Here is a 15,934-nt window from a genome sequence, read left to right on the forward strand (position 1 = left end):
ACCTATCTTTTGGGGAGAGCTGTAACAAAAAAAGCTCTACAGATTTTTTTTTTTCTTCAAAAGACAGTAGTCTTGCATTTTTATTTATAAATAAGTGACAGAGATTAGGTGTTTGAATATGAATTGTTATCTAAAATCCTATATCTTAAGTTAAACAGTTGATTCTGTGGAATGCTTCTTCCAGGGCAGTAATTAGTAATGGAGTATTATTTTAAAAGAAGACAAATTTACATTTGCCTTTTAGAACAGCTTTGATGATGCAAAAAGATGTGCCAGTAACTAATATTTTAAAACAGTGTTTTATGTACTGTTGGAGTAAAGAACCAGAGAGCTTTTAAGAAGTTCAATGAAAAGGCAAAGATTTGTTTAGAATAAACCATCAGATAACCACTGCAGTAATTCTTTCCAAATTTTCATCTTTTTAAAAGGAATAGAAATGCACTGTTTTAAACAATTTGGTATAAAACTGTGGTGAATCCTCAGATATGTGAAGCTGCCCTGATTGCTGGAATCATTAGATAAATTTGGCTTAAGACATTATGCATTTAATTATTTATGGAATCACAGCATTTTTAAAAGGACGCTTTAAAGAGTGTTTGAATGCTTTAGAATATAAGTGAAAGTGAATTAGGTTGTTAATAATAACTGATGTAGCACAGGAAAACAATGTATTTTCTATCAGTTTTTTTAATTGAATAGCAAGAGCTGCTACTTGTAATTTTGTTTCTTTTCTTTAGATTGCACAACTGAAAAATGAAATTTGCTTATTAAGTCAGTCTGAAGGTGCCAATACTGTCTTCCGAACAGTGAATCTTCCAGAAGGAATGGTTCCTTCAAGTGTTAATATGATTAATTCTCTGAATGAATACTTAATACGTCTTGTACAGGTAACTCATTTACTCCTTGATTTGTACCATGTAGCTAATTCCTCCAAAATCTAGTACCATGCCAAGTATGGACATGTGAGAACTCACCAAAATTATTTTGAAGGTCTGACATCCAGTGAACTCTTTGGGCTGTTCTGTTTTTTTAAAGCTGTAAGTATTTTCCTGTGTTGTAAAACTGGAAGGCAATGCTTAAGTAAATTTTTGACAAAAATTCAGATTTTTTTGTTTTAAATCTGAATTTTGATCTAAATATTTGCCCACTCTTCCTTTTACTTCTGCAGTTGCACTCTTTCTATGAGAAATTCTCTCTTACTGTTGTCTGGATTCCACACCTGAGTCTGCATGTGCAAATCCTACTCTGAACAGCTTTTCTCTATACAGCAAAGGTCTCTATCGATTTACCATATAAATTTTCATTCCATTATTTGTCAAAAATATGTCAACATTTCTGAAAAGAGGCATAAATACATTGAAACCAAAGCCAGGGATTCCCATGGGAAACATAGTAGACAAGCATATAGTAAAGAAGAACTGACTCTTTGAGAATTGGAGTAAAAAGAATAATAATAATTATTATTAAATTATTATTATTGATTATTAATATTAAATTATTTTGTTCTGTCTTTGATCAATTCTGTTGATTAGAGAATATGTTTTAACTGTATATGATTATAAAGTAGAAGAGTATTTGGGAACATGAGAGGAAAACGTTGCTTTCCAGTTAGATAGTCAGTTAGTGTTCTTTGCAGGCTAGCAATATGTCATGGTGTTTTGAACTTTAAGGGCTGTAATCCACAGTGCACTTACACACTGTTTCTCAATTACTAATACGAATGCCAAAGTTTATTGGACATTTTTTCATCTGTTGTTTCTAAAGAAAATACACATTTCATATCTCCAGTTCACACAGTTCATGACAGAAACATCTATCATTGAAAACACAAGGGAGAACTGGCATTTTGATGAATCCTTTCATGTTTAAAACTGTATTAATCACTTCAATGTTTTTATTTGCAAAATAATCTTTAGGAACTGGAAAATAAAGAGCAGTTACTTAAACAATTAGAAGATGCAGTACAGGACTACAAGCGAAAATTTGCAGTAATTCGTCATCAACAAGGCTTGCTGTATAAAGAATATCAAAGGTACTGTTCTCCTTTCTGAATTACAAAAGTTCATCTGTCAGTATTTAATAATTTTGAATACAAGATTTGCTGCTGTCTTGAACTAGTTCTTTGGGTAATGTCATAAATGCTGCTGCTAGGTATGGACTCCATATATTTTCTTTAGACCTGTAAGGATTCTGAAAACTCTTACAAAACATTTTCTGCTGGACTCTTCATATTTCATACTTTATAATGAGGATTGCATTGTGCTTTCTGCATCCAGTGTCTTGTATTTTATTAGAAACTGGTATTACAGATTCTTTAGTCTTATTTTCTTTTGCTTTCAAGTATGGGTCCTAACAGTTATTCTGAGGGGGAAAGAAAGTAAACTGTTATCCAAATACAGTCAGAGATCTCTGTTTCAAAATTTTAGATCATCAGGACTTTGTAGTTTGTTTTCTTTCAGACTCTTAGTTCCTTTATATGCTTGATTGAATCTAATTTCTATAAAATTCTTCTTACATTAAAAAAAGGATTTTCATCTGCTAGGACCATAGGGATGAGTATGGTGATTTGGGTTCTTCAGTTAACACTGTTGTGTTCTCTAGCTTTGGATTGTATGAAGAGTCACTGGACAGCTTTTGGAAGAAGGGTGTTTTTTATTTTAGGACCTTCTGTTTGTTTTTTGAAACAGTTAAGACTTCCCAGATAACATTATCTCTGAGGCATTAAATCTATAGCTTTTTGAAAATACTAAAGGCTATAATATAATGCCTTATTTACTACTAAATTAGATATCTCCAGTGACAGGGTTAAAATGATGATTCAAGGCTCCTTCTCCAAACCTGTTACTGATGGGAGTTAGGAAATTCTTTGACTTGGCATCCCATAAAGACTCACTTTCAGAGCATTTTCTTTCCTTTTGCTCTGTTTTCTTCCATTATGGAAGAAACGAAGAGATCTTCTTTGAAGAGAAAATACTACTTCTGAAATATCTTTGATTATTTGCTTAAACTAGCCTAAATTATCCTATATGGTCTATAGGAACTTCCTTATTAGGCATGTTTGAACAGTTCATAGACTTTTTTATTTCCAAATAAATAATAAAAGTGGATAGAGGAGAGTAGTTTGGGCCAAAACAAAGCTAAATCTTTTTATGTTTTTGTTTTTCACTGAAATAGAAAAACAAGGTTGGGAAAGGACGTACTGTATGCATCTGAAATAAAATTAATACAATAGAAGGAAAGGTTTGTAAAACCGTTGAAAAAATAGACTTAATATTACAGCCACTGGCTGCCCTTTAGAAGTCTGACCTCTAATGCAGAATTTGGATATAGTAAACCTAAGCTTAATTGTCTGCTTCCTGAGGGAAATTTGAACTGATATCTTTTAAAGAAAGAGCCAACTGCTGTGCTGTGGGGAATTCTCAGAGGTATGAGCAAGTAATCTTTTCCCTATAGTACTGTACCAATCTGTATGATTAATTAAAAATACTTCAAAATCAACTTAGGTATTCTGTCTGTCAGGAACTGCAGAAACTTTGTTCCCTTTCCATGTTGTTTCTCCTAGCTAATGAACATAAGTGCCTCATAGAAAGAAAACAGTTATGGAAAGAATCACTGATTATTTGCCAAATCATTTTATCTAACTGTAAATCTTATTAGCCAAATTATTGCCACAACTGTGATTACCTCTTGAAATCTGCTGGGCCTAGTCTGCTTCAAAAAGAAAATGCCCATTTCCACGCTAACAGCATAGTAAGTACCAGTAGTATGATTTTTGTCTCCCTTCCTATAAGAGGGAGGTGTGGAGTTTCCAGCGAGGTACTTAAATTGGAAATGTTTTTATTTGCAAAATTTTAAACTTCACCTATTTTTATGAAAACACGTTCAAGAAAGTAATTAATTTGAAACACAAGTGTTTAATTTAAAGCAGATTAAATCCCATGTCTGTATGTTTTTGGGCAGGAAAGCATCTCTGTCTCTGCACTATAGTACGCATTTGCAGAAGAGATAAGACACTTTAACTTAAGAATTATTTTCATCATTAAACCAGTTGCAGCCCAAAGAGAGGGGATAGTTTTTCAGTAATCCATTTACAGCTTATAATGTCTTTTTCAAATTACATTACTGCTAAAAATAAGTACCTCGGTTTGCAATATTTCAGGGTTGCTGTTTTAGTTACAGTTTTAAAAATCATCAAGTCATTCATCATTCTAAATGAAAATATTTAATTACTGTTTTAGTCAAAAGGAAAGCTGGCAGAAAGAATCAGAAGATATGAAAGAGGAAAAGAAAAAGCTAGAAGAGGAAAAAGAACAGGATGCTGCAAAAATAAAGGCATATTCTGTAAGTAATTTTGTTGCTTTCATTTTTCAAAAGGTGTTAATACATAGAGGTTTTAATACAGTATTGTAATTTCTTAGATGGAGAAAATGTTGCAGGGAAAGCTGCTTAGATCAAATCAGAAGGAAGTGGTTTATTGATTGATTAGTGGAATGTAAATAACTAGCAATCAGTGAACTATACATTCAGAATCAGTATCAGCAATACAAAAGGTAAATCACAATGTTACGGCACATACAGAATGTTACTAGAGACTTAAAAATCTCTAAGCACCGTTTAGGAATTAATCCCAAATATTTCTCATCCCACACATCCACATTCACAGAGTTATATTCACTCCCTGGCCCCTTGAGGTTACCAACACGCACCCCCTTTCCTAAGAGTGCAAGATCACCATGTACACCACCTCTTGTGTGTGCTCTGGGGTGCTGTGTGCATGTGGGGGTGCTCCAGTGTTATGTGAACCTGTGTGCCTCCCTGCAGGCTGCTAGTCCATGCACTGGTGAGAAATCACCCCAGGTCACATACACACACCCAAGGTGGGGGTCCCTACTTGCTGCACTTGGTGCTGCCAGACCGTTGGCTGGAGTGCCGAGGCTCAACTTTCCAGCAGAGCAGAAGCTCCCACATCTGCAGGGGCAGTGGTGAAACTTCTGAAACTGAACTAGGTTATGAGTGCTGCATTGTAACTGTCTGCTCTCACTGTTAGAAGTTTTTATGTTAGAAGTTTTTATGCTTATTTTTTATACTAATTTTCAAGCCAACTACTTTATTTCAAGTCTGTAACTTTATAGTTACTATTCAATCTTGTTGATGGTCATCTTCCTCTTTAACAGTTTCAGTTTTGAGCAAACAGCCTCTCAGACAGTTGCAAGGTATTCTGTTCACATGCACTATTTACACTCACGCTGCTTTCTTAACAGCAGTTGTTATCCAGGCTGTTTGATTAGGAGGAGAAGCAGTGCAGGCACCCCCATGGAAAACACATTAATTTATACTAAGAATTAAGGTTATTACTTTGAACTACATCTTATTTATATATACCTGTTAATGTATGTGTATCACTGTTTCACAAAAACAGGAAACAGAATTCATTTTTCTATTTTGGTTTACTTCCACCAAGACTGAATTCAATATTCTATTGAGAAAACTGAAAAATAACTTTTTAAGAAGGTGGTATTTAAAAGTTCCTGGAATTGATGCAGGTGCCTTATCACAGACACAGTGAAATTTTAGACAGCTTCAGGTGCCTTTGAGCAGATAGCAAAAGCTGCCAAATATGACAGAAGACATAAGGGACACACATGTCCTTTTAGAGCGGCAGACCCAGGGCAAGGATATCACAAGGTGGTGAAAATGACCATGGACGCCAAAGTTTAGACAGCTGAATTCTAACCCTTCTGCTGAGGGGTAACTGTAGTGGTATGTGGTCCTTCTTATAATCATGTTCATAACTGTAATTGATTTGCAAAATTGTATCCTGAGGCAATTAAGTCTAAATATATTTCCCAAAAAGTGAAATTGAAATTGTTGTGCAGATGTTTTTGCTGCATGTTTGAGAGAGTGAGCACGAGCGCCATCTTATTTAATTTGTTCAATATCTTATTCTGCATTATCGGAGTCACAAGAGTAGATTGTAGCAGGATAAAGATATTTCTGGGATTTTATTTTTAAATGTCTTTAAAATATACTGGAGTTTTGTGATGTTAGCAGAGCTATCAAAGTATTGCTGAGATCTTTTAAGAAATTAGTTTCCCAATAGTTTTGTTTCCAGAAACACATCCTATGCAAGATAAGAAATACATACTATCATTTAGTATTAATTTTTGTTAGTATGTAATTTTGATTAGAATTCGGTGAACATTTTCAGATTAAACATTTCTCTGAAATTAATTCACTGTGAATGATCAATGAAAATGTGTTGCTTGTTCATCAAATCTTAAGTAAAATGGGCTTCTTGATCAGAAAAGCTAAATCTTTGCCAGTTGTCATGGAACTAGATTTTTTTCATGGCTTCAGGCTTCCAGGACTCTGGATTCTGGAATTTTTTCTAACTACCTTCTCACTCTTCTTCATTAGTCTCAGGAATCTGTGATTTTACAGCTCAAATTTCTACTCCCTGTCTTCTTGGCAAGCTCATGTGTGCAACAGCAAAGCTAAAGCTCATATGCCACCTTCAACCTGAGTAGCTGTAGTTCATGTTCCACAAGCCCCACCGCCCACACTCAGATTTATACATGCATACAAACACATATGTGTGCACATACACACAAACAACCATGTTTCCATAGGAGGGGTTCTGTGGTTACTTTAGAAATATTGGTTTGGTCCTCACAGTAGGACATTATTAGTGTTTGTTAGGAACCACAGGGATTCTATTTGGTTTAGAAAATTGTTCCAATATAGTTGTTTTGATTATAGTAAAAGGAGAGAAGACTGATGACAATGGATGTAGAGAATTATTTTTGTTCTAAATTCTGAAAATGTCAGCATTAACTAAAATTTCAGTAAGGTATTTAGCTTCTATTCCTCAGAAACTAATGATTTTTAAGATTTATTTTTTTTCTTTTCTTAGAATATTGTATGCTTATGCATGTGTTGAGTGTGTGTATGTAGTTTATGAGCAAAAAGAAATTATTTCGGATAGATTAATGGAATCTTTACACTTAGATTAAAAAAGGTAGGAGAAAGCTTGTCTACATAGTTGAGTTGTACCATATTTCCATACAAGTTTCTTCTTAAAAAATATTTTACAGAATTTACTCAGCGCACTTCAGCTGGATCCTGATGAAACAAAAAAAGTACTTGCAGAAAATAATAGGAAAATAACTGTTTTACGAGTTAATGAAAGGTCACTAACAAGGCAGTATACAACTTTACTTGAAACAGAACAGCATCTTCGAAGAGAAAATGAGAAACTAAAGGGTGAAATAACACATATGGAAACTGCGGTTATAGGGAAGATTGGAAACTTGCAACGATTCAAGGTATAGTTTATAGCAGTAATAGTACACATTTTTATTTTTACAGTTTGGCAATAAATATACTTTTTTTAAATGGAGGCAGTACTAGTTTCTTGAATGCATTACTCAAATGCTTGTTAAACACTGTTATAAATTTTGACAAAACATTCTCTATTTAAATAAGCATCATAATATGAAACCTGTCTATTTTCCCCTTCTCAAGTCTCTTCAACAAGTTATTTTTATTGAAAGTGTCATGTGAAGCCAAATCTTGCTTTTTGGTCTTGCAGGTTGCTAAGGCCTGTATTAACATCTTTATAACATATGATTGAAAGGCAGTAATTGATAAAAATACCCAGAGAAATTTTGTCATTGTTTATTGCAAGTAATTTATAAAGATGGACAGTAATTTAGTAAAATAAACCAGTATCAATTTCTAAAGCGTTATATTAAGTGGTATTCTTTTTCTGTGGAGTTATTTTAATTTTTCTATTTAAAGGTCTAGCAGACCATAGTAACCCATTGTGTTGATTATTTTCATAGGAAATGGCTAGCTTTAAGATTGCAGCTCTGCAAAAAGTGTTGGATGGTAGTGTGCCATTATCTGAGCTAGAACTGGCTAATAAGCAGTACAACGCATTAACTGCTAAATACAGAGATATGTTACAAAAAGATAACATGCTCGTCCAGCGAACAACAAACATGGAGCATGTGCAGGTAATGTTTACATTATGTTTGAACCCTAAAGGGAAAAAAAACCCTAATTATACATTCATTCTGCATTGTTTTTTGTTCTCGCTTAATAGAAAGATAAAATAGGAGTCCCAGTGCTAGAACTGCTCATTGTAACAGTTCCATAGTGGGTATAAGATGTTGGAGCCAGTCTTACTGTTGCTATCAAATTTATATTTGCTTACCTGGTATTTTTAAGTGGTTTAAGAAACATACACAAAGTCCCAGATTTTATTTCAGTGGGCATACATAAAAGCATTTTGTTTAATTGTTTTGGTGGGTTGGTTTGTTTGGGTATTTTTGTTTGTTTGCTTTTTAAGTTAAACTCTGGGTATGTTCCCTCAAAGTATTTTTAGTTGATTGCCAAAACAAGGTTGGCAGAAGGAATATTTGCTATTATCTTCAGTTTTGGAGGTCATAAGGAAAGTAGAATGAGTATAAACACTTTAGAAGCTTTCCCTCAAAGTAAGTGTTCTTACAAGAATGACAAGGCCTTTTGGCCTTTGGAATTTTACTTCCATAAAAGAAGTAAATAACCAAAGATTATCCACAGTCTGTTTGCAGAATGTCATAGGGACTGCAAATCTGTAACTGTTCCTTTGAACTTTTATTCTTAAGTAGAAGGGAGCTTCTTTTCAAGAACTGTGAAGCTGGCTTCAAAGATAGATGTGTTACTACCTCCCACTTTTCATTCATGTCAGAAAGAATAGTCCAGCGAAGTAGTAGTTTAACCAGTAGTTAAAGCTTATGTCATGTACAGAATCACAGAATCATCTAGGATGGAAAAGACCTTGAAGATCATCTAGTCCAACCATGAACCTAGCACTTATCTGGTGGGTTTCTGTGGTTGATAAGTATTGAACTATTAAATTTGTCTGCTTGGGAACAGGTAGGTGCATTTGTGTTAGCTAAAGAATTAATGAATCATTCTCTATTCTATGAAATTTTGTGTGTATGAAAACTTGCATTGCATATTTCAGTAATGTCACAGAATAGAGAATTATTGATCAATAGCAATCTAAAAGTGTATTTAGAAAACTAATACGAAGTGTTCAATTCGTTTTACTGGTTAATGTGGAAATTTGTGTTTGTCTGGAGGAGTGAAGGAACATTTACAAAACATTTGTTTGGCATCACATTAAATGCCTGAAAGAACTAAAAGAAGCATATGATCTGTCTCAAACATGTATTTATGTGCAAGATGAAGTATCCTGTGCGGCATGAAATATCCTCCAGAAGTACTTCTTTTTTTTTCCCCAATGTTAATGAGTTGTTTAGTATGACAGGCATAGATTTCTTCATCAAATCCTAGACACTAAGAATCACAGTCACTGATGATAAATATTCATGGTAATGCTAGTTGGCAGATACAACATAGAGAGAAAAGACTAGCATCTTTACACTCAGGAAACGTGCTTTTCTGCTGGCATGTATGTAGATTGTGTTGTTCATAGGTAAAATCTCTTGATTTAAAAGACTTTTTATATACTGAACATCAAGTCTGCTACAGTTAAATAGTTTGCTGTTATGTTGCAACTTCTTTGTCATACAGCATGAGAATGAATCCTTGAAAGCACAGATAAATTTATTGAATAAGGAACTGGAGATCACGAAAGAGAAACTTCACACTGTAGAACAGGCTTGGGAACAGATGGCTAAACTGGGCAAGTATAAAAGTTATCTTGCAACATTAAAAATAAAATGGTATGTCCTGTGTAAAAGTAATATTTTAAAAAGTTTTTAAATTGATGTATCTTTAAAAAGTCAAAACTATTTTGTATCTTTCATTAACAGTCTTTTTGTGTGTGTGTGTGTGTGATTTTTGTTTGTTTGTTTGTTTCATTTTACTTATTTATTTGACCAAAACCAAATTTGGTATTTTCCTCTGGATACTGTTCTGTGTTGACTTTTTTTGGGTTATTGGGTAAAGGGTTTAAAAGCTAGAACTTGTAAAGCAACGTCACCTGATTTTTTATTTTTTTTTAAATAACATGCACTGTTTTCTAACTTGTCAGTTAAAGTACTTGTCAGGGAAATTATTTCTTTTTCCTGGTTTCATGCTCTGTAACAAAGTATTTTTTCTTGAGAGCTGGTGCTTCTTTGTGTACAGTTTACATTTCCATTATTTAAGATGAACTCATCCACATCTCTTTATTTTACAGATTTTAAATTAAATTTCCTGAAGATTTGCAAGATGAAATAAGGATAAAGTGAAAGTTTACATTGAAAATATTTAATAGTCTCAATAACCATGGTTGCAGATATCCCCATTTATAAATGATAATATATTTTATTCAAATTAGTTACATTCCAACCATGCAGTAGGGCAAGATAACCGTGCCTCCATTTTAAACAAGTAATACAGGTGTTTTGATAAAGTTTATCTGACAAAGTAAAACTCCTGTTCTGTTTTGTGGTACAATTAATTTTCATATTTGAATCATCCTGTGTATTCCCTAATTTAAATATTTCTACATGTAGGGGATGACAATGACATGGACAAGGCCACAAAAGCAATAACCAACAGTGAGATTTTGTCCATTTCTAAGAAAATCACAATGTTGGAAATGAAGGAGTTAAATGAAAGACAGAGAGCAGAGCATTCGCAACGAATGTATGAACATTTAAGGAACACTGTAAAGCAAATAGAAGAACGTAATTTTGAATTGGAAACAAAATTTGCTGAGGTAAATCTGTTGAGATTTAAAAACATGATTTGTCATTTTAATAGCATATTTGAGATTTTCAAAAAGTATTTTTTATCATGATTGGCAAATAAACTTGTGATGCAAAATATAGCTGCCTTTAAGAGCTGCAATTTTGCATACACAGGACATTTGTAGAAAATAATTAATTTGTCATTTATTTCAAACATTAGTTAATCTCTAAAACACACAGTGAGCATCTTGACAGATTGCTTGCTAGTTTTTCAGCAGACTGCTAGAAAAGTCTGTTCTTGACCTGTTATTTCTTGTGTCTATTTCATATGATTCCTTTTCTGCTAATTTTCCATTAGTTACCAAAGATTCAAAAAATGTTAGACCTTTGCATCCCTTTTGCACATGATAGTGTCATGATTCTGTTACAAACTGGCTATGTCCTCTGTCATGTGCCAAACATTATCAATAATACAGGAATAAAAGTCATGTGCCATTGAAGCTGATGATCGTTAATATTTCTGTCATATCAGTCTTAATCTTGTTAGATAATTTATGTCCCCACTATTTGTATTTGAAGTTTGGTACATAAATTCATTATTAAGTAGTAAGAGACGTTATTATAATTTCCAGCCTAATTTATTTATAGGCAGTTGTACACATTTGTTCTTGTGCCAATATTGGCCTATAATTTAAACACAGGGGAAGAAAAAGAATAGTTATGTTGACAGGAATGTTGATAGATTGTATTCATTCACCCTCCTGGAAAAACTCTTATTGCCACAATTTTTTCTTATTAGTTCCTCTATGCATCCCTTTTTCCTTATTTGATTGGCTCCAGGACATATATTTTCTGTTTTGTATACTCCTGTTATTAGTGCCTCCTAATCTGGCATTGTTTTGTTTTGGGTTTTTGTGGTTTTGGGTTTTTTGTTTTGGTTTGGTTTGGGTTTTTTTGAGAGAGATAGACATATAACAAGATTGTGCTAAGGTAATCAATGAGAATTGTAAGAGATAGTTTAAGAACTGGTTACTGGGGGAAGTCTACTAGGCATACCATAGACATATATTATGCCTAGACATTTAGTAGTGCCTCAAATATCTGAAGAGCAGATAATAAGATACACCACACTTTGTTTATGACATCAGTTATTTTATTAAGGAGTAGTATCAGATTAATCTGCCATGACAGTATTTACTGAATTAATTCCTGAGGCTTCTCTGTGTTGCCTAATCCTTTTCAGATATCTGTCTTTTTCTTAATGCTCTTTGATTTGAATTGAAACATTAGTTACTTGGTATTTAATAATCAACTTGAAAAATCAGGCTGCTTGAAAGAAAGTCTCTTAATTTTGGAAGTTCTTTTTATAAAGAACAGAAGAACTACACTAATTTTGCGTCTTGCACTTATAACCTGTATTTGTGTTACCAATCCTGATATACTAGACATTATAAAAATATATAAGTAAGACTGTTCATTTTCTAAAGAGTTTACAGTCTTACTCTTTTTTCTCTTTTTTTCTTATTTTAGTTTAAGAGCAAGTTATTGCAGTAATGGTTTTAAGAAAAGTCACTAATAAAAATTATCTTTAATTTAGAATCCTGTTCTGTGACGACCTGTGTATCTGTTCTTATAAGTATGCAATGCTGCAAACAAAGATGTTGAAGCAGAGAGGAAAGGAAATGTGTTTCAGAACACAGCTGAACAATGTTTTGTAATGGCTAAAGAATTTCTTTACAGGGTTGGGAACAGTTATGTGCTTAGGATACCATTTTGTTTGTTTCTGGTACTGTTTTTTTTTTAAGCTCACCAATATCAACCTTGAGGCACAGAAAGTGGAACAGGAATTGAGAGATGAACTGTCAAAGAGTATAAGTAAGGCAGTAAGTGATGCGGATAGACGACAAATCATGGACCTAGAGAAGCGTGAGATGGAGCTCAAGATTGAAGTATCAAAGTAAGTGTTGAAGTAACTAATTTTGAATGCAGTATGTTTGAAAGCATGCAAAAATTTAAGCTATACAGGCTTACATAATACACTACTTGTGTATTACTAACAGATAATTTTCAACCCCTTTTTTTTTTTTTGGCATTTATATATGCCAAATTTGGAATTGAAAATTAAGCATTTAATTCATGACTGTAAAGAAAGTAATTTTCTTCATTTTGATTTGAACAAAGAATTAAGTGCTGGCCTGGATAGACATGGGTAAGTGTGAACTTAGATACTTCTTACTAGTATTTTTAAACTAATTAAGGTTTATTTTGTTTCTGTGCCACAACCTCCCTTAAATGCATGAAGATCTCATAAATTGGAAAGCAATTCTTACTTTCAATGAGTTATAAATATATCAATGATTAAAATGCAGTGGGGGGAATTGCCATTCACTTAAGAAATTAACTTTGTATGCATAAATTGAAAAACTGACTTTTTTAGATATGTTGATATGGACATTTGTCTTTGAGTAAACAATGTAATCCCGTTACATTCCTAAAACAGTGCAGTGATTTTTGACACTGAAGGTGTGTGATTAGACTTGGGGAGATAGAGAATGGAATTGACAATGAAACTTTGAGCTTTTATGTCCTGAAGTGCAAAAGAAATAGAGGACAGAGGTGCTTAGTTCAGTTAAAACCATGGCATTGTTTTCCTGGAGTAGGTTACTGCTAGTAAATTTCATATAACTTACAGAAAAATGTCCTGTGAAAAAGCTGAGAGGTAATACAGAGTAATTTTTTTGTAACAAGGATTCTCATTAGTACAGAAGATTATGCTGAAAAGAACAAAGTTTTCAAATGTTTTGATATGAGGAAACATACTAAGCATCTTAACGTCTTCTAAGTAGAAAAACTTAATAGGTTATTCAGTGGTTTCAAGTGACACAATACTCTTGTTTTCCCTGCAAGGTTAAGAGAACTGTCTGATGTAGCAAAAATGCAAGTTGAGGCTGTGGAGGCACGCCAGCAATACAGAGATAAAGAAGTGGAATCTCTCAGAATGCAAATTTTAGACTATCAGGTAAAATTCAACCTTTAATAACAGTGCAGTTTGGATTTTTTCTCCTGGAGTGAGAAGAAATTAAGTGATTCTACAGTGGATTAGGAAATGCTAAAAAACTTCAGGAGGCTCTTAACAAGCTGCTCCTTTTAGTGGCCATACACTGTCAAAAGTTCTATATTACATTAATTATTCCCTTCTACATTTTTTTCCTATTTCTAGCTGTACAGCTATTACAGGTCCTGAGCTTTTTACCATGTTATTTACATACTATCTATTCCTATATGATTAATAGCTCATGGTCAATATTTAAATATAATATCAGGAAAGTTTGATAGGTTTTTATAAGACAATCAGTGACTTGTAAATCTTGAAGATATGCAGTAGACTTATTGTATTGCTTTGTTATTAGCTGAAACAGTTTCTTGGGGTTTGCTTTCATGATCTAGAATGGTTTGAGTCCCTAAATACAACACTTGTGTCAGCTTTTACATTACCGTATTTTCTAAATTTAGGTATACATTTCTTCCTCATTTTCTGGTATATTGGAAAGATATAATTTTTAAGATCAGTATCTAAAAAGGTATGCTTCTAAAATGTGACTGTAGAAACAATAGCAGAAAAACAAAAAGCTTGTTTTAGAGGTTAATTTTTACTCTCATCTATGGAATAAAATAAGTGCAATATATATTAAAAAAAAAAGCTTGTTTAACATACACTGCATTAATGTATTCAAAATGAAAAATTTGGTTTATAAATTTTGTTCTTAGGCACAGTCAGATGAAAAGGCAGTTATTGCAAAACTACATCAACATATCATAGCCCTTCAAGGTAGTGAATCTGTTGCTGAAGGCAAATTGGAGACACTTAAATTGAAACTACAGAAGATGGAGATCCATAATCTACGTTTAGAGCAGAAGCTTGATGAGAGAGAACAAGCCTTATATTTTGCCCGATTGGAAGGAAGAAATAGAGCCAAACACCTACAACAGACGGTTCAGTCTTTACGGCGACAGTTTAGTGGTGCTTTGCCTTTAGCACAGCAAGAAAAATTCTCTAAAACAATGATTCAGCTACAGAATGACAAACTGAAGATCCTGGAAGAAGTTCAGACTGCCCAACAGGAGCGTCGAAATGCAGAAAACAGAGCATTAGAGATGGAGTTAAAACTGAAAAGTTTAGAAGAATTAATAAGTGCACTGAAAGATACAAGAGGAGCTCAAAAGGTTTGCTATTTTACAACTTTGAATAGCTTTGTTCATCTGTTCCACATGTAAATTACATTTCTGTTCAGTTCCCTGAAAGTCTGTTTTAATGTAGACCTTGATGATGTCAAAACATGTTTAGGATACAACAGCTATCATTTTTTGTTTTCCTATTTTAAAAAAGTAATATATCATTAGTTAATTGCCCTGTAAAAGTTGGCACAGTCATATTCACAAATTTTCTTTTGTGCCCAATTAAGTGACATAGGAATTAGAGGCCAACTATGAATTTGGTTATATTAAACTGAATTAAGTTAAGAATTGAATTAAACTGTGAATGAAATTAAACACAGAGTAGCATTCTGAAGTTCGGTCCCATGAGCTTGCATTGCAATCTTTGCATGTGCATTTCTGAATACATCCAGTTTTTAATGGCTTTGAAAATCTTTTGCTGTCTTAGAAAAGTTAACCAAACTTCTTGCATGCTTTTCATTGTTCAGTCTGGACAAAGGCATAGGGTATAGCTTAGGTCATTTGACAATTATTTGCAATGCACTTTTGTCAGTGTAGGGGAAACCTGTTGGTTCTCAAATTTGCTGCACTTTTCAGCCGTTCATCTTGCAGTTTCATACTCTTGCCATGCTTCCTCACTCAAGAGAGGCAAAGAAACTTAAAAAGGCAGAATATCTTTCTTTCTGTTGGCTTGATAAGTGCCATGCTGCCTCAAAGTCAAAGAGTGTAGCTGCATCTAGTTGGCCTGTGGGCTTGGTAAATTGTAATACTGTGTGTCATTCATTATTAGGTAATTGAATGGCATATGAAGATGGAGGAACTCCATCTGCAGGAACTTAAACTCAATCGTGAGTTAGTCAAGCAAAAGGAAGAGGTGAAATATTTGCATAATATAATTTCTGAATATGAATGTACAATCAATAATCTGGAAGAAGAAATTGTGCAGCAGAACAAGGTATGTATTTCTGCATGCTATTAGAAAAACAACCTATTCCTTATTTCACTAAATGATTTTTAAAAGGAAGATT

General features: G+C 33.4%; 1 protein-coding gene across 1 annotated transcript in view; it reads left to right on the forward strand.

Moving 5' to 3' along the window:
* CEP290 (centrosomal protein 290) overlaps positions 1-15,934 on the forward strand; it is a 54,005-nt gene that overhangs the window by 17,188 nt on the left and 20,883 nt on the right. Inside the window, exons 23-33 of the mRNA XM_026861664.1 lie at positions 738-887; positions 1,917-2,032; positions 4,239-4,341; positions 7,095-7,325; positions 7,845-8,018; positions 9,586-9,697; positions 10,515-10,720; positions 12,497-12,648; positions 13,599-13,710; positions 14,460-14,915; positions 15,697-15,861. Of these exons, the coding sequence (XP_026717465.1) occupies positions 738-887; positions 1,917-2,032; positions 4,239-4,341; positions 7,095-7,325; positions 7,845-8,018; positions 9,586-9,697; positions 10,515-10,720; positions 12,497-12,648; positions 13,599-13,710; positions 14,460-14,915; positions 15,697-15,861 (1,977 nt within the window). The remainder of the gene's footprint in view (positions 1-737; positions 888-1,916; positions 2,033-4,238; positions 4,342-7,094; positions 7,326-7,844; positions 8,019-9,585; positions 9,698-10,514; positions 10,721-12,496; positions 12,649-13,598; positions 13,711-14,459; positions 14,916-15,696; positions 15,862-15,934) is intronic.

The sequence above is a fragment of the Athene cunicularia genome, assembly GCF_003259725.1.
Source record: "Athene cunicularia isolate RWA chromosome 1 unlocalized genomic scaffold, athCun1 chr1_part2, whole genome shotgun sequence".
In the NCBI taxonomy this organism is placed as follows: domain Eukaryota; kingdom Metazoa; phylum Chordata; class Aves; order Strigiformes; family Strigidae; genus Athene; species Athene cunicularia.